Here is an 18,074-nt window from a genome sequence, read left to right as displayed (position 1 = left end):
AGGAGAAGCAGAGATGCACCTGAGACCTCAAGGGGAAGGAAGATGCTGGGGTAGGAGCAAAAGCTTCTAGATGCTTCCGTCTTGACTAATGGCCTGGAACACATGGGAAGCATTGCCACCTAGCCCCACAGCGTGGGTTGCCATCACTATTTTTATCTTTCTCAGTAGAAGACTGTCTTTCTTCAGTCTGCAGTGGTGTCTCAAGCATGCTAGTCCAGTGGAGGGGTGCAGGCCACTGAAGAGAGTCTATTAAGGAGGAAATCAACATGGCGAGGAGCTCTCTGGGACCTGATCTCAGTCCTGTTGATTTTTTTTTTTTTTTTTTTTTCAGTGACTTGGACAAAACTAAACTAAAACACACTCTGATCAAATTACAGGTTGGGTGGGCTCCTTAGGGCAGCCCAAAATATACACAGTAGAGATCTCAAAACACTGCCACAATGGGCTCCAGTTAGTGTGAGCTGGTATTTTTATTTCATACCAGTCAATGTGCCATTGTGAGAGTGAATCACCCAGATGGTAACTGAGACCCACATCATTCCCTACCCCATGCCAACTGGAACTGAAGCAGTGTCAAAAAAAAATATCTGTTCAGGAGGGTTTCAGGAGCAAACCCACCGCTGGCCTGAGCAGACCTAAAGACTTTCCAGAACAACACAGACTTAATCAAGAGAAGTCTTAAGTGTAACAGACCTAGCTGATGTCACTTCGTCCCAGCATTGCTAACAATTGCCACCATTAGTTGAACACTAAGTGTAAGCACTCACTGTGCAAAGTGCTTCATAGATACAAAACAAACATCGACAGTCTTCATGATTCATAAATAAACCCATGCCCCACTCATCCTGTCCAGGAACCCTGAACTGTGAATCAGTCTGGGCTGCCATAGGTCTCTGCGGAATGATCACCTCAACCACACCACTGCCATCAGAGCCACCAAGGAAAAGACGCGTGCCAACTCACCACCACCCCCGCTGTTACCCCTGTTGGGCCTCAGCGGCCAGCCAGAGCTCACTTGCCGCTTGCGAGGTAGCAGGAAGAAAGCACAGGCCCACGTCCCTCTCAGCTGGGGGAAAGCCCCCTGCAGCTGCTCGGGCCCCAGAGAGACACCACGTAGCAAGACCATGCTGGGCCCTTCTCTCCCCAGACATCTCAACAGCAGCTGAGCTGGCCTGAGTGGCTCTGCCAGCCACCAGCTGTGCTGCCCTGGAGGGGATGGGTTCACCTGGAGTTCTTAATTCCACGGGTAAATTCTCCTTCTGGGGCCGATTTCCTAAAATCTTTTTGCCTTACTTCATACACTCTGGTTTCTAGAAGAGTCTATAGAAAACCGAACCCTAATTATGGACGTCACTCAAGTTGTCCCCCGTCCCCTTCCAGGCTCTCCAGCCCCACATAAACAAGGTCTTCTTGTGAGGCTCGGGAGGACTGTGTGGGCTGGACCCAGCCAGCGTCTCACTCGGTTCACGTGCTGAATGCTTATTCCTGAAACATCCCATGACGGGAAACAGGCTCACAGTCAGCCTTTGGGTCAGTGGGCGTGGGCTCAGAGAGGTGCGATTACTCAAACCAGGTCACACGTCTGAAACTCGCAACTTACACCTGACTCCCAGGTGTGGGTTCTGAGCAGATTTCCTCAGATGAGCCACATGCTAAAGGGTGACCAGAACCTGGACTCTCTCTACGTGAAGTGCACCTGTCAATCACTGCTCGCCTGCAGGTTGTACCTGAAGCCCAGTTTGCAAATGTACAAAAAGATCAAAACAATGTGGGGCAGTTCTTGGATGTAGTACAGTTACCTCCTTATTCTGTTCTACTCCAGTTCTTCTGGTGATGTCAAGAAGAATGTCCCTTCTTGATATTAGTAGGCATTTATCACTGTGTTAGCACTTGCTGGTGTCCTTTTATACAGACTTAATCTTATTAGAACTTAATAAGTGTTTTGTTTTATTCATTGTATTTATTTTAATATAAATTATGTACATATTATTATTACAGCAAATGGTATTATATTTGAAAAGAAATCTTATTATCACAATAAATGTGCTTTATTATCTAGCTTATTATTACCATCAATGTGTAATAAGAAGTAATATAAGAAGCAACAATAATATTAGTGTGATACCATTTAATGTTATAATAAGAAACTTTCTTTTCAAATATATTTAAGTAAATATATAATGTGTAGATAATATCAAGTGACAATATGCTATGAAAATTATTGCCGTTTGATAGATGCTCAGACAGACGAATTCACAAAATAAGGAAGGTTTTACTGCTAATATAACTTCTAAAAACATTTGTTTGGGACAGTCAATATTTGTATGCCAGTTTTCAAAACGGCAGAAACATCTGGAAGTCTGAAACCATAATGAAGATGGAGGAAACGTGAGAGTTCAGTTCGAGTCCCTTCTACTCCTGTCTATCACCTGCACCAGGTTCTCAGGGTCCTCAAGAACACAGTGAGAAAGCAAAAGCTAGGGACTTTCCAAACAAGGAAATCACAGATGCAAAGAAGTCTCAGTACAACTCGCTAGGACAGGAAGGGGGTTTGAAACCCTCGCTGGTCTATTTTTAGAGAGTGAGAGGGTTTTTCTCAGTCTACCATAGACCGTCTATTTATTCCTGAAACTTCTGTGGGTCAGGCTGGAGAAGGTCTGGCTTTAAAACACCATTTAACTCTGTACCTGTGTGTGGTGCTAAATAGTGTCCAATTGGGGTGAAGTTCCAAGAAAATAGCACTCCTCACAAATTTCTTTTGTGCATCCTATAATTTCCTGACAGTCAGAAGCTTCCAGAAATGTCACAGTTCTTTCCAAGCACGTGTTTGTACCCAGGCAAACATAGAAAAATAAAACAATAAAAAATACCGTTTTGTCCTTAAAAAATCATGCTGGCAAGAGAGAAACATGGCTTCTGGAAACATCGATTCCACGTTTTTCGCTGTTTAGCCTGAACAAGGGACTTGGCCCCTCTGTGCTGTTCTTGAGTACTGTGTGAATGGACGCCTCAGTATGTGTTCTTTGGAGGCATTTGGGGGGTAACGAAAGCAAGGTGCCTGCTGTGAAAGACATCTGTCAATACCACTTCCCTGGCTTGGCTCACACCCCACACGTTACAGGGGAGGGCAGGTCTTGTACCAGCAAGATGCAGGGAAGAGTTCTTGCCCTAGAATAAAGAGGAGAGGTGCAGAAAGTCTACGAATACCCTGCAGTTATTTAGAAAGTGCTTTGTTTATGGGGGAAGAGTCCAGATTTACTAATTGAATCTCAAAGTCGCCTGAAACCACTAACACTCTTCCCATCAAAAGTTTAAGAACCACCAAGAAAAGAGGCAAAGAAAGCACCAGAGTTGGAGCTTTGGAATAGAATGGAGACGCTGAGGACAGGACTGGATGTGGAGGAATCAGTCCAGTGAGCGCAACTTCCTGAGGCTGGATGGGTCAGACCCCAGCCCTCCGCCCTCCTCGGAGCATTTGAACTCCAGCTCAAGGACACCAGTCCAGACGCAGGGCTGACATAAGATGCTGTGGTCAGGAGAAGGCTGAGGACCTGCTCATGATGGGACAGCCGTGGGGACCTGAGGACCACACGTGCCCCTCTCAGCCTGCTGCTAGAATGTTCCTGAGCAGCTCATTTGCTTTCACCTAACAGTGACTGTGTATGGAGCCCTTTAATAATCATTCCTCTTTTCATCAGCTACTAGGAAATGTGAAGGCCAAGGCTTTGCCCTCCCGCAGCCAGGGCTTCGTGGTTTGAGTTTGCTGTGGCAGCCCCTCTCTGTGTTCCGTTTGGTCCTGGCTGTGTTTGTAAGCTTATTGCATTTTAAAATGCATAATCTGCATTATCCTGTTGTACTGTTTGCATTCGTCAGCCTCTTCCAAGTTCTTTCTGGAATAAGATCTAGACGAGCATTTCAACACAGAGAACTGCCAGCCCAAAGAGCCCTTTGCTTTTGTGTGACTTTTGGGGGGATAACATCTTGATTCTCACTTTTGTTTTTATCTTCCTTTAGTCAGTTAAAGAGGATTCAGTCCCCCCAGGTGCAGAAGAAAATGTAAGTGAGACATTCAATGAAAGAATCATTCCACTCTCATCTCTGGCCTGTTGGATGATTGGGCATTTCAACCCTGGGATCCTGTGTTCCTGCATGCTCAGGTGTCATCATCTGCTCTAGACTCTTTCACCCTGTCTTGTGACTAGAGACCAAAGGGGAACAACACTGGATGAATTTTTTTAACTCCCATTGAATTGATGCAAAATAATTGCAGAATACGAGCACGCTGTGTATTCATTTGTTATCATTTGGTGGTGAAAGAGTCTACTGCACACACGAATGGCTTTGCACTTCCGTAAGGGATAACGATGCTGCATCTTCTGCTTCTGCCTCGATTGCTCCTTCACCTTCATCTCCATGGTGATCCTGATTCTTACTAACGTTGGGCGGTACCCAGGACAGGCAGTTGAATCAAGCATAAGAACATCTTGCAATGGTAGAAGCTTGTTTTAGTGGGAGAGGGTACTCCATGGGTCTGCACCTGACAGACAGGGGGCGCTCTACCTTTACCCAAGGTCAGACACTCCTGCCTTGAAAGATACTCAAAATTTTAAAGATAGCACATTCATGTCCAAAGAGATAGTGACACATGAAATGCCACAGAAAATTGTCTTTTAAAAACACTTTCCAGGGAGATTAATGAATGGGCCTTATGAGTTTCAGACCCAAGAGAGCAGCTCTCGTTCCTGAAGGAAGCACAGTCTTTGGATAATCTTAGAAGTGAGGATAAGTAAATCCACAGTTCCTTAAGGCAGAAGCAAAACATCTTCGTTTTGCCAAAGCAAAATATGTTTGGATCCTTTTGGTGTCTCTTGTTTACTGCCACAGATAGGGTGTGCACTTTCATTTTTATTTAGTTACTGGAACTGAACAGATGTTGAAAATCCAAGCACATTCCAGAAACACTATCCGTGACATGGAAGGAAAATCAGAACTGCTGTTATGACTCTTTTGAGGAGAAAATCTTTTAAATCTGCTTGTTTTTGCTGTGTATTGTTACTTTTCTCCATCCTTTCTTTTCTTTCTTCCTTTATTTCTTGAGCCAAACATAGTAGCTCAGCAAAGCTCAGGCTTCTCATGATTACAGAAAGTTCTCATGAATTTATTGGCTATTTTCTAGAGAGTCAAAGTCTCTAGACCCTCAGGAACCTACAATGAGGAATCCCACAGGCCTTCTCTCCATGAAGTTTAAATGTTAAAGCTTCAGATTGGATTTGGAACATCAGTTAATGCTGAGGTTCTGTTTCTGAAGAGAAACTTCTTTGGGGATGTTTAATGTAGCTGCTCATCTCAGGATGTCTGCAGTAGCTCAGATGCTAAAATGCAGAGTTGATCTGAAACATGAGGTATTTCATTTTCTAGTGTGAAGCTTGAAACAGTAGTATAAATGTGAATTACAACGTAAATCATGAATACCAAAAGATAGCACAAAGCTGATCAGGATATGAAAGAAAGCAAATAGTTTCCTAAGTAAACAAAGAAGCACCATAAAGTTTGTTTTAATGTGCTTAGCCCTAGAAATTACTTTTCTATTTTTAAAGTTCAATATTTCATCTTCTAACTGCCCTTCCCCCAGAGGGAATGAAGTTAAATAGTAGTAGCGATATGTGGGCCACATCATCTCCTCTTGAGTCTCAGTTTACCCAATGGATGACGATAATAACGTTACCAGCACTTCATGATTTTGGAGAGACTTAAGCAAGACAGGGCATGCCCAAATCTCAGGAAGCACTCAGGAATTTAGGCATCAGCAAACTGTAGCTCCTGGCCAAGTCCAACCCACTACCTGCTTTTGAACAGCCTATGAGCCAAGAATGGTCTTTACATCTTTGAATGGTTGGAAAAAATGGAAAGAATAGCATTTCATGACATGGGAATCTATATACAATTCCAATCTCAGTGTGTGCTGATAAAGTTTTATTAGGACACGGTCACACTCACTCCTTCCCATGTCGCTGTGGCTGCTTTGCTGTTAGGACAGCAGAGCTGGGTCCGCAGAGACCACGTGAGTGGCAGGACCTTTGTGGGAAAAGCTGGGTGCCCCTGACATAATCACAGTGACCAGGCTGGAAGGCTGAATTCGAGTGCTTCCCAGTCATCAGGTTTAAACTTCTGAGTGAAATGACATGTTTCTGAGCTGCCTGGGAGTCCCCGTGAAGAGAAGGGGTATGTCTAAAGGAATACGTTAATTTCCACTTCCCAAATGGGAGAGGTGGCATCCGTCAAAACACCATGTGGCCCTGGAACCCTTGGCCACAGAGCAGTCTGATGCGACTGACCACATCACAAGGGGACGCTCACTCCTGGCTTCTTCTGGGTCTAATAGAATTGAGTTTATTGTTTCAAATTTCTCTACACCCAACTTTCCAAAACCAATCCATCAAACAGAAAGCCCCTCTCATTTCTGACCAAAAACAAGTTCGGTGATTTCAATATTCCCCAAAGTTTTATGAGAAGAAAATGAAGTCTAGACGCAGATGGAAGTTCACTATTTTTCTTAGAATGTGATTCTTGTCCTATCAGAAATATTATCTATCTTGATTGTAGAAATTATCAAATCTCTCCATGGTGATCTGGAAAGGTTTGGGCTGTTTATTGACTGAGTTAACGTTCTAACTAAGAAAAGCAACTTCCTTCCCAAGGCAACAGGCACTTGCTCCATTTCCCTCTAACTAAGAGAACTTTTAGTCACTGATGAAACCCAAGCACAACCTGGATGAAAAAGAAAGGAATTCAGAATTCACTGGCCCTCATCGCTAGAAAGTAGAATTGGTTTCAAGTAAAGCTCCACTCTGGGCTCTCCCCTGGCCCAGCCTTCCTGGCCTGGGTGCCTTCTCAGCGTTCCAACATCACAGCACCCAGCTCGGAGTGAAGGAGAGATCTATCCGGGACCAAGCCCATGTGTCCTGGAATTGTTCTCCTTCATTGGCTCAAATGTGTTCATGTGCTCTGTTGGTCAGCTTTTGCCAGGTTTTGCAGCAGTAACAACCAAACCCCCTATTTTAGTGGCTTTCAACAGCTAAGATTTCTCTCTCTCTTTTTGTTTTTTCACTGATGCTACAAGTCAACTGTAAGTTTGCCACAGCTACTTCACGTGGCCTCTTTCTGCTGAGATCTAGCGTGAATAAGCAGCCCCTCATCAAGGACCTGCCTGGAGAGAATAGCGCCATGGCCGAGTCTCCTAAAGCCTCTGGTCAGGTGTGGCAAACATCTTACTCATGTTCCTTTCACTGAAGTGAGTCACCTGGCAAGGGGCACAGGTGTGTGGTTCTTTCACAGGAAGGTGGAGTGAATCATTGGGAAAATTATTCTCTGCACCACCACCACCACCACCCCCGCCGTGCTGCCACCCCTAAACCAATGTGCTCAGAGCTAGACCAGCTTGGTTGGCTGAGACTTTTTCAGTTGACTTCAGCCCAATCACATAATCTGACCTCAGGGAGGATCACTCCCCCAAAGCAAAACTGGCTGCTATAAACTGATGAGGAAAAAAGATTTACTGGGCAAGAAAGAAAATCTCTAAGTCTTTGTAACCAAATAATCACATTATAAATCCAATAAAAAAGAATATAAAATAAAAACCTTAAATTCCAATATTATTATGTGGCTATTGAAGTTTTAAGTGGAGGATATCTGTTTTGCTATAAATTAGTTCCCAAATCTCACAGCTCTAGTAAAAACCATACAAACAAGATTTCAAAAAAATAAGAACGGTATAAAATTTGAGGTAATAAGTAACACCCTTTTCCAAAAGGTATATTTTATGTGTTAAACATACTGGCCATTTCTATACAATGTATACCTCTTCCCTATTGAAGTTAAGCAAGGGGGATTCAATTCTAAACTATAGCACAAAAAAGTAAAATATAGCACATGATTTTAATTATATCTATCAAACCCAAAACTAAAATGTACAGATGCAGTCATATATTCTAAATAGGGAATGACTTTTTCCAAAGCTCTAGCCTGAAAGGAAGTCAGAAAACTATCCAAGTAAAAATTGAATTCTTATGTCTGTATATGCAAATTGGATTCTTACTTAGTCCAAATTGTTCTGGGTTTCCACACCGGATGTCAGTGGATTTTCCTCAGCTACTGAAAGCCAACTTCCTGGCCTGACTTCAAAGCTAATGGAAGTTTCTAGAAGCCCCATTTGTTTTGCCTACTGAAACGGTTGTGTTTTGGAGAATGGACTTGTGGCCTAGGATTTATGAGCTGACACCGCTCAGCATTTGGAAAGACCCCGTGAGGGAACCACTAGCGTTGGAACAAGGTTGGTTTACAAAGTTACTGTCATACAATCTGTCATTTCATTACAGAAGTGACTTTCCCTGCAGGCCCTTACACACAAAAAAAGGAACATGCTGTTTCAAAGGAAGGTCAAATAGTTTAGAACGCAGGCTCAGCAGGTCAAGCTGCTCATTACCTATTCAGGGCTACTCCACTCTTCCACCCTCTCACCCTTCATTGGTCTTAGTCACCAATCCCATCTCTTCTCCAATAATTAGTCTAGGGATAAGGGAGTGACCTAGGTATGACCAATGAGATTTGTGCACCCTGCACCAAAGCATCTGAATTCCAAAGTTCATTTCGAGCACATCTCTTATGGGGTCCCTCTTCCATCTCAGGACATTGATGTTGGAGCTATAACAGCTATTTTATGACCATGAGGTAGCAAATAATAGGCCAAAAATGTAGCATGCTGAGAATGGTGGAGCCAGAGGATCGGACGATCCTCAGTCCTTAGAGAAATACAGAGCTGCTGGACCAGTCCCAGAATGACCTGCTTTCAAACTTCTTGCATGTCCTTATCAATTGGTCCACTAGTAGATAGTCAGTTACTGATAGAAAGCACCCTCCTCCTTGAAATGTCTTCTTCTCTGTACTGTGGCTTCAGCCAAGTCATCCATTCATTCACGTTCTTCATCTCTAAAGTGGGGTCGTTATCTTTCCTGAGCTGTTTCTATGACTATTTCCTGAGGTTATGTACAGAAAATACCTTTCTCAATGCCAGGCACAGTGAGAAGTAGTTATTAAAATAATCATCCCTAAATAATGAACATGTGGTAATGGCGATTCCAGATAATTCTTGCTCATGGAGTAAACAGGTGTGAACAAATCAGAACCCCCATATTAATTACGACCTGACATGCATTGCCCGACTTAATCCTCAGAACGGCTTTCCAATGGGTACACTATGCCCACCCAGAACAGAAAATGAAACCCTGACCTTCGATGTGGCCTGCTAAGGGGTAAAGACAGGCCGGCAGGTTGCCCAGTGCCTGTGCTCTCTGACCACGTTGTGGGACAGCTGCATTCCAGACTCAGCCCATGGGATCTTGTGACTGATGCTCATTTTCCAGAAATGCAATTGGATGGAACAGGCCTAAATGCAGAAACCATGTCCACGTTCAGACTCGCAATGGGCTCCATTCTCATCCTGGCTCCCTAAAGCCAGGCTGGGGTCAGAAATCAGCAGCCAGGTGGGCAGCCTGCCCCGAGCGTGTCCAGTGCTTTTATCTCTTCATGTCTTCAGATGCAGAGCCTGGCTTTGCTCACCGCAGCCCTTGGCACTGTCCCCGTACCTGATCCATGCACGTGGACGCCCCTGCCTCGCCTACTGAGGCCTTTTGAGTTACAACACCTGAGCTTAGACATTGCTTAACAAAGGGATAATACCACAAATCATGTCAATCTTTTAGGAAACGTGAGGAACAGGTAGACCACTGTGATTTCGTTGCCAAATCCCAGGGTGCTCTGCATGCTGACTTGTTGATGGACAGCTCTCTGCCTCTGTTGATTGTATGAAGATTAAAGTTCTCTATTTGGAAAATCTGGCTTATTTGCAAACCAGGAGTGTATACTACGTGAAGGAAGCAGAGGTGGTTTGTCCATAGCATTCAGTATTTTTGGAGACAACGCGATCCGCTTCTCCCACCCGGACGCTGAGAACAGGACTCTGAGGAGGCTGGTGTCTGGCTCCGCAGGGACAAACACAGAGAGGCTCCTGGCTCTGCAGTGCTTTTTTTGGAGACAGAGGATGGAAAACCTGGGATGAAAGGAGCCAGAGAGTCAATATTTTAGGATTTGTGGTCCATTTTTGGTCTGCATCCCATAGTTTCATCTTTTAAAAGTTGTTTACAACCCTTTGGACATGTAAAAGCCACCCTCAGCTCAGGGGCCACGCAAGACAGCACGGGGCTGAGTTGGTGGGCCTTTGCCAGGCCTGCCTGGGAAAACACAGGAAAGTGAAACTGTCCCCTGGCCAGTCAAACCTGTCCTGCCCCAGGGGCCACTCCAGAGGTAGAGGCTGCCCAGAAGTGACTGAGGCCACAGAAATGGCATGTGGCTATGCAAAAGAACAAAGTTGGGGCCAGTGTGCTGGTCCGCGGGTGTCCACGTGAGCCCACTGCTGGCCACCCTTCTCCCCAGCAGGTGGTCACCTATACTGCACAGGGGCCGTCACCAACATAGCCGCAGCTCTCTTGTCAAGTTCGTTTTTCTTCTGAAAGCACAAACTTCAGTCAAGTACCAATGCCAATGACTAGAGACTGGGAAATAAGTTAAGGAGGACATTGAGTCCAGTAAGTCAAGTGGCTCCGACACCTTCCTGCAAGGACAGTTTCCCCCACAGTAGCAAGGGACAAAGCCTGGGGAATGGCAGGTGTCACAGACACCGCCTCTCAGGTGGAACTTGAGGAAGTGACGATTCCTGATTTCTGCACAGGCCAGGTGTGATTTACCACTGTGGCAGACCAAAGAGGTGGCCTCAGTGGAATGGAAGAGAGTCCCCAGAGGGACCCCTCTATGCCCTGTAGATTCCGGGAAGGGAACCTGCCACTTCCACATCAGTCCGTTAGCGATTCAGAAAGCACTTTAGACAGCAGGAAGCTGTGCCTGGGTACAAATGGTCAGAGGTTCAAACCTGTAGCTCCCACGTGGACAGGGACAGCCAGGGCCCCCTTATAAAACATGTTTTGGGCGAATGTATTTTCTGTTTGTTTTGTTTTCTTCACTTTCTTAATACCTGGCAAAATATCCAGGTGGTGTGTGAGTCACCAGTAGAAATTACAAAGTTTGAGAAAGTAGAATCAGCCGTACAAACAGTGGATCTCAGTGAAGAAGAAGAGGCTAAGCCTGAACCCACGGAAGTAAAGCTCAGAAGAGAAGAAAGCAAGCCGCGGAGGGCCTCCCTAAGGGCACTGTTCAGACAAATGGTAAGCCACTTTCTTCCCATACTGCTGTGAAATGCCTAGCGCCGCTTCCCACAACACAGGGCAGTGCCCGCTGGCAGGAGACACAATGGCAGGTGATGTGGATGCAATTTCACCCGCTGCCCTCCGGTTCAGTCGCAGAGAGAGCCTTGGTGGATTGCTAACGTTCTTTAATGCTGGCCGATTCCTTTTTTGATAAAGAGTGAGCTGGCTTTGGATCCTTTAACACACGACAGCGTCCCCCTAAAAGTTAACTTTATGGCTTGCTTTTGATTTTTATTTACATTTTCATGTTTCCTTCTGTTGGTGGCAAATGATGCTGCTATGCTCAGTATAGTAATAACATGGAGTTTCCTTTGAAAGTGCATTTATTTACATAAAGAACACGAGGCATATATAAGTATTAAATACTAAATAGTCCAAGTCATACATGAAGGGGTCAAGGATTCTGAAGGTGACATGTGGGTGCCTCAAATTTAGACAAAGCTGACATGGAGGATTCAAATATGGAAATGATATCATGACATGGTCATAGTGAATATTTATAGATTAGTTGGTAAATTTGCCCTACTTTTTTTTCTTTGTATACAGTGGAAAGAATGTAGACAGATATCTTTGGTGCCTGTGAAGAATCATGTACTTTCAATCTCTAAAGAGCCAGGAACTTAAATAATATAATGAAACAAAACCCAAATCAGTTGAACAACAACAACAAAAAAAAAAAAAAAAAAATCAAAAACTCATGTAAAAGGTCATTGACTTAATTCTCTTTTAATGAAAAGTGAGAATTTCATTACAGTGTGCCTTTATTTGGGGGAGTATTTGGAAGTTTAATCCTTTGAGAAAGCAATTCTCTAATTTCACAAGATCAGCCTGTTAAAAGAATTCATTTCAGTCCACAAAAAATAAAAACAAAATAAAACTCTTGTCAGTGGGAGTTGAGGCATATTAGAAATAATTCTGTTAGAAATTGTTGGCAGGAATCATTTTATTTTCCTACTGGATTCTCCTGGAGGAAAAAAAAAAAAAAAAAATCAGCATACAGAGTAGACAGCCCATGAGTATTGCTGAATCCCCATCGATATTGCTGATCATTTACTCTGTAACTTGGCACTAAAAATGGAGATCAAGATCTGAGATTCCTAAACCAATTTTCACATGATACCAAGAAAGAAAAGAACATTGAGTCTGTCTCTGGCAACTCCTCTGCATGTCAAATGAGATCTTCGAGCAGCGCATCATAATATTGAGGGTGATAAACCTTCCTTTTCTGGGTACAGCTGGGAGTTACAGGGGGAAAAGCAGCATACGTTTGGATTGTTGGAACTTCCCCTAGAATCCCAGACATCCTAATTATTGTCTTTTTTCTGTTTTGTTTTCATTAGAAAATCGTATTGCCATTGTGACTAATCAAATGCATGGAAGACATTCAACAAAGAATCTTTGGGTGACCACACTCTTCCAGGCACTAGGGACATGAGGGAGAGCATAGATAGGCGTGGTGTCTGGCCTCAGGGGAATAAAGCCTCGTGAAGAAAATAGACATTTTTAACTCCATCGTCCCAATCAGTGAGCTTGCTCTGAGCACAGCACACACAGGATCTCAGCTGCTTCCTAAGATCCTCAGACATGCACTTTTATACACATATTAATATTCCCATCAGGGAGATTCCTGGAAGCTGGCTTTCTGGCAATACATTCATGGCTTCCAAATTGATTTAAAGTCTTTGGGTTTATGCAGAGGAGGAAAAAAGAAAAACGTTCCTGCTTTAGGAAAGGTTTGAAATAAAGACAGTATCTGGCCTACGATTAAGGATTCCAGGAGAATATTTTGAGCCACGTAAGTGAAGTTTCCAAACTAATTTTACATATTCTTAGCAACATATGGATTTTTAAAAAGATTTAATAGAAAAGAAAATCCAATGGCAAAACCTCTGTTTTGTGTTCGATATCTCCATTCATCAGATCATTGATTTTTCACTTCCTAACCTGTTTCTTTCAGAGAGCACATTTTAGTATCCCATGGCAAATTGTCTCTCAGTTGAGTTTTTTTTTTTTTTTCAAAATAAAGGCATTGCCCAATTCATTTCTAAAGAGGCCATTTTCTTTCCAGAAATTAACCTCTCATGAAAATAAAAAATAGAATATCATTTTCCAAATAACTGTATTTCAAGTAAATGAAAACAGTAATAGAAGTCCTAACATTGCATTCAATGCATGTAGATGTACCACTTTGCAAAAATCCTATCAGCTCCTACAGGATTTCAAAATAATTGCAAGGAACATCTAAGACACCTGTCATGCCCTAAATAGAAAAAGATTCTTATACATATTAATTCAGCTGTATGTCAAGAAATTGAATATCTGAAGCACTAGTGTATTTTTATAAAATGAGTGGGCCGAGTTTGGTATTCATGTATCCACAAACCAGGTAGGCAGATTTGAAACCAAAGGTGGTAGACAGAAATGGATAGATTTTGGATTTATAATTTGTCAATATAATAACACCCTGCACTCGAAAAGTGCCTTCCTCCTCCAAACTATTTTCACATACATTATTTCATTTAATCTGCCTCTTGGCACTTTCTTTGGACCATTAGTTTTATATGAAAATCTAACATTCTCAGGCTCAGAGAAAGACCATGAGCTTTGATAGTGGGCCAAGCAAAGGCCCTAATGAGGAAAGAGTCGAGGAATCAGAGCTCTTCATTGATTACATGCCATCTAATAAGCTGAGGGCCACTGAAATTTACTCTCTGGAGGGAAAAGATGGTTTGCCATGGTAACTATGATTCAAAAAAAGCAGAAGTCTTCTGGTCAAGGTTTTGCTCTCAGATTTTCCTGAGTATTAAAATGTTAGTACTGATTGCTCTTTAAGAACAGGTTTCTGAAAGAAGCGACTATTGGACAATTCCTGTTTCCACCAACTCCAACCCTCTCAGGGCCACTACCGTGGCTGGGCACTCCTAGGTTACTAGCGCAGCTGACAACTCTAACAACCGCCCCTGTCCCGCCGATGCCCACCACAAGGCGGCGCTGTGCTGGGGCTCTACCGGCCTCCGTGAGCGCCGGGCATGACAGGGTTCAGCTTAGCTCGCCGTTTCTCGGGTGCCCCCAGCCTTCCGCAGTACATGAGGTTTCTTTTGTGTGTCCGTCCATGGTGTTTTCTGAGGAGAGATCGTTTTCCTGTGTTACTGCTCTTACCAACAAGGGCAGGAAGGTGAGGGAGGAAGGCTTAGACACAGGTTTCCTCCGTGTGTCTGTCACGAAAAGGAAATCTACCTCACTGGGCTGAATATTCCAATTGCCTTTCATGAGAACATCTTGATAAAGCATGGAGGTCGGACGCATAACCCTTGTGGACCCTGGAAATTGGATTTGTTCTTTGGATTTGTGGTAATGAGGTTGATCTAGTAAAGAGCATTGCTGATATTCTCATCGTACATTAAAATTTCATCCCAATTTTTCTTCTTCTAAACTTCAGCTCTGGTTGAACTAAATTGTCATCAAAATACATTTCCATCCCTTTCCAAATGTTTCTGCTAGAATTTTTAATATCTAACTCTGTGTATGGGAAATGGTTCAGATATTCCTCGGCATTATCAAGCTATCCGAATGCAGGACACAGTGAAAGAAATAAAAAGTGACTTCATTAATATGCAGGACTTGGATGCCACAGCTAGATTCCCTCTCGAAACTGCAGGCCAAGTGCCCTGAGACACTTCCCTGTGGATTCTCAGGGACAAAACAACCCTGAAAGAAAGTTGCTCAGTGTCACACTGGAAAATTTTGGAAATTAATTTAATAGCCTTCAAACTGTTCTTCAAAGTGCTAAATGGTCTCCGAAGGACTTTTAGTCTCTTTAAACGGTAACTGTGCTATTTTTGACAGCTGGAAAAAATAAGCCTGTGTGTTTCTGGCCCCTCCAGTGGCTGAGCCCAACCTTGTTACCCTGAGTTGCCTTTGAAAGAGGCTCTGCCAAGAGTGAGGAAGGAGCGGTGAAGAGGGAGGGTGGGGGACTGGGGACTGTTAATATGACAGCCATAGATGACTTCAGATGCACTAAATAAGACCCTGAGTCACAACGCCGCCATCGGTCGGTTTGCCCACACGGAGGTTTCTGTGCCTCCAAACGGGCAACAGAGAGGGACCACTGAAGTGCTGGAGGCAGCCTCTCCTATTTTTCTCATAAAGAGGCTAAACTTTGCCATGATCTTCCCGACAGCCTGAAGGTCTGTTTTCATTGCTGCCAACCTCGCATGATTTAGATTCAAGACAAACTCTCATCCAAGAACCATCAGAGAGGGAGAGGAAGAGAGCAGATTGAATCCTTAAACCAATGCAGGACCTAACGAATACCAAACTGAAACAACTGATGGGAAGTTCAAAATCCCTCCCTCTTTGGGGGCAAAGAGAGCTTTATTTTCAAGAGGAGGGGGGAGGGCCGTGCCTGCCTCCTGACATCCATTCAGTTTTTTGCTTGAAAAACTATGAGTACATTTGGGGGGTTTTTTCCCCAGAGGCCACCTGACGTGGACATGCAGGCGTGTTCCGAGGACACCCAGGAATGTGTCCGTGCAGGCAGCACACCCTAAGGATGCAGCCGGACTCCGGGAGGCGGCAAAGTCCCCACCGGCCAACCCTCGTGTGTGCGGAAGGCTGAGGGCCACACCCAGCAGAGGCCGTTTCTTCTTCCAAACCTTCTCCAGCAGGGCGGGGCCTGGTGGAACACCGGGGAGACCCAGAGCGGGAAAGCGCTTCCCCTGTCCACGCATCCAAATTTTATGTGGAGGACAGAATGATTCTTATTTGCTTTCGGGATGAAAACCTCCTCGGGAATCCCACAGTGCGGTCCCCAGGGAAAGCGTGGGGAGCTGGCAGACACCACTTCTTCCATCCCTCGACAATCAGAGGCGTGTCAGGCTTCTGCCCTGCGCCCGGCTCTGTCAGGGTTGCTCTGGGTACAGACACAGGATCGCATTCACTGTCACACCGTTGACGGTCCTGGTCTTGTCTTCTGAACTGGAGAGCGGCCCCAAGAAGAGTGCTGTTGACCTTGGACAGGGGCTGGTCCCACAGGTGCCCTTCGGTGAGGCTTACCAGCTCCCTCTCGTCCAAGCCCTGATCGCGTGGCTGAAGCTAGCGTGACCAACTTCACAGCAGATGCTCATTACCATGGTCGATTGAGCGGTGCCTGCTGGCGCGCGGTGACAGGGGAGGGATTTCGAGTATGGAGCGTGAACCCAGTCTCGACCCTGCTAGTTCCATGGCCCCAGGTGTCTCTGAGGTTCCTTTATTTATTTATTTATTTATTTAGCCTAGAAATTGAGGGATGGAAATCATCGCTCCTCTCAAGGTTCTGATGTGATGAATGAACGATGCAAGGTGTTCTCTCGTTTAGCACCATGCCTGGTACTTAGAACCTGGTAAAAGTTAGCCTCCGTAGGTAATCCTGCCATTAGCTGTGAAGATCGCGTGTCAGCTCAGGGGAGGCCATGATGCTACTCAGTCCAGGTGCATCTGAGTGTCTGCCACGTTTCCAACTCTTCTTTTTGCGTATATTTTGGATTCCTGCTGTCCACTAAGAGCACAGCCAGGGTGACAAGAGTACAATCGGAGGTTTTCCTGGCCCCAGTCCCTGCCCTCCCTCGCCAACTGGAGGAGGTGTTAAGCACTGACCAGATATTCAGGGACAAGACCTGAGTCAGTGTTGTTGGTGAGAACTGAATGATTCCTTTTCAGATTGATCTAGCATCCATAATAGGGCATTACTAACTGCACGGTTAAAATTCCAGACCCAAGGATTGGTCTGAATTCAGTTGTGGCCAATTAGCTTAAAGTGCTATGCTCCAATTACCGCATTATTCAGCACCAAAGAGGTGCTGGTGAGATGGTTGAGCCCTAGACCCCGAGTTTCTGATTCAGTACATCTGGAGTGGTCGCAAGAGTTCGCACTTCTGAACAGCTCCAGGTGAGGCTGATGCTGCAGGTGCTGGAGCCATGCTTCTAGAAAAATTAGCTCAGAGCTTGGGGTTTAAGGAACCAGGGCTGTGGACTCGGCCCCGGCCAGCCCTGTCATGGGCACCACTGGCTGTAGGGGCCACTACAGGGTGGAAAGCGAACGCTCAGGCTAACTCGAATCTCTATTTTAGTTACCCCGCCACCCCAGTGCTGCCAGTGAAGGCTGCATGGTTGGTTGGGTTGCTCCTTCGGGGATTCCTTCTTGCAACACGTTCAACCACCTCCTGGTTCTGGCACTGGTATGGTTTACTTGCCTCAGAATGACTTGACCCAGGTTTGAGAGCTTCTCTTGTTCTCTTTGGAGGCTGACAGCTCGGATCCCATCAGACCCTGGTTGCACATATGGAAACCCATGTGTCCCAAGCTCGCAGGTTTCCCGTTGGCCTTCCATTTGTCTTGATCCGAATCTCAATAATGAAGGGCAGAGGTCATCATTTCAGAACTCGCTCGCGATCCCCACGTTTGCGGTGTTGAAAGCGGGAGCTGAAAGGCCCTTGTCTGTTTGTTATTTTAGTCAGTGAAGGGGGATGAAGGCAGCCCGCGCGCAGAAGAAATAAGTGGGAAAGACTCCGGCTGCCAAGTAAGTGACCTTGAACTTGGTTTTGGTGGTGGGTTAGTGGTGCCTGCTCTTCTGCCCGGCCTCGCTCAGCGCAGTTCACAGTAACTCGCGCACCAGCTGCCAATGAGGCGCCCCCTGTGCGCCAGGAGCCGGGCTGGGCTCTGCAGACCCACCCCGGGCCCTCTGCACACGGAAATCCCTTCCGGTCCTTCAAATCAGCAGAA

At 45.0% G+C, this 18,074-nt stretch overlaps 1 protein-coding gene across 15 annotated transcripts in view; it reads left to right on the top strand.

Moving 5' to 3' along the window:
* BCAS1 (brain enriched myelin associated protein 1) overlaps nt 1-18,074 on the top strand; it is a 91,164-nt gene that overhangs the window by 58,336 nt on the left and 14,754 nt on the right. For 5 of the 15 annotated variants that reach the window (XM_079127970.1, XM_079127966.1, XM_079127973.1 and 2 more), the window contains 3 exons: nt 4,015-4,056; nt 11,100-11,273; nt 17,806-17,871. The exons of 2 other annotated variants lie outside the window; for them this stretch is intronic. In XM_079127970.1, the coding sequence (XP_078984096.1) occupies nt 4,015-4,056; nt 11,100-11,273; nt 17,806-17,871 (282 nt within the window). The remainder of the gene's footprint in view (nt 1-4,014; nt 4,057-11,099; nt 11,274-17,805; nt 17,872-18,074) is intronic. 8 more of the 15 variants (XM_079127961.1, XM_079127975.1, XM_079127969.1 and 5 more) reach the window with 5 other exon arrangements.

This window comes from Sciurus vulgaris (assembly GCF_902686455.1).
Source record: "Sciurus vulgaris genome assembly, chromosome: 2".
NCBI lineage: Eukaryota > Metazoa > Chordata > Mammalia > Rodentia > Sciuridae > Sciurus > Sciurus vulgaris.
This window is presented reverse-complemented; position numbering and strand designations above follow the sequence as displayed.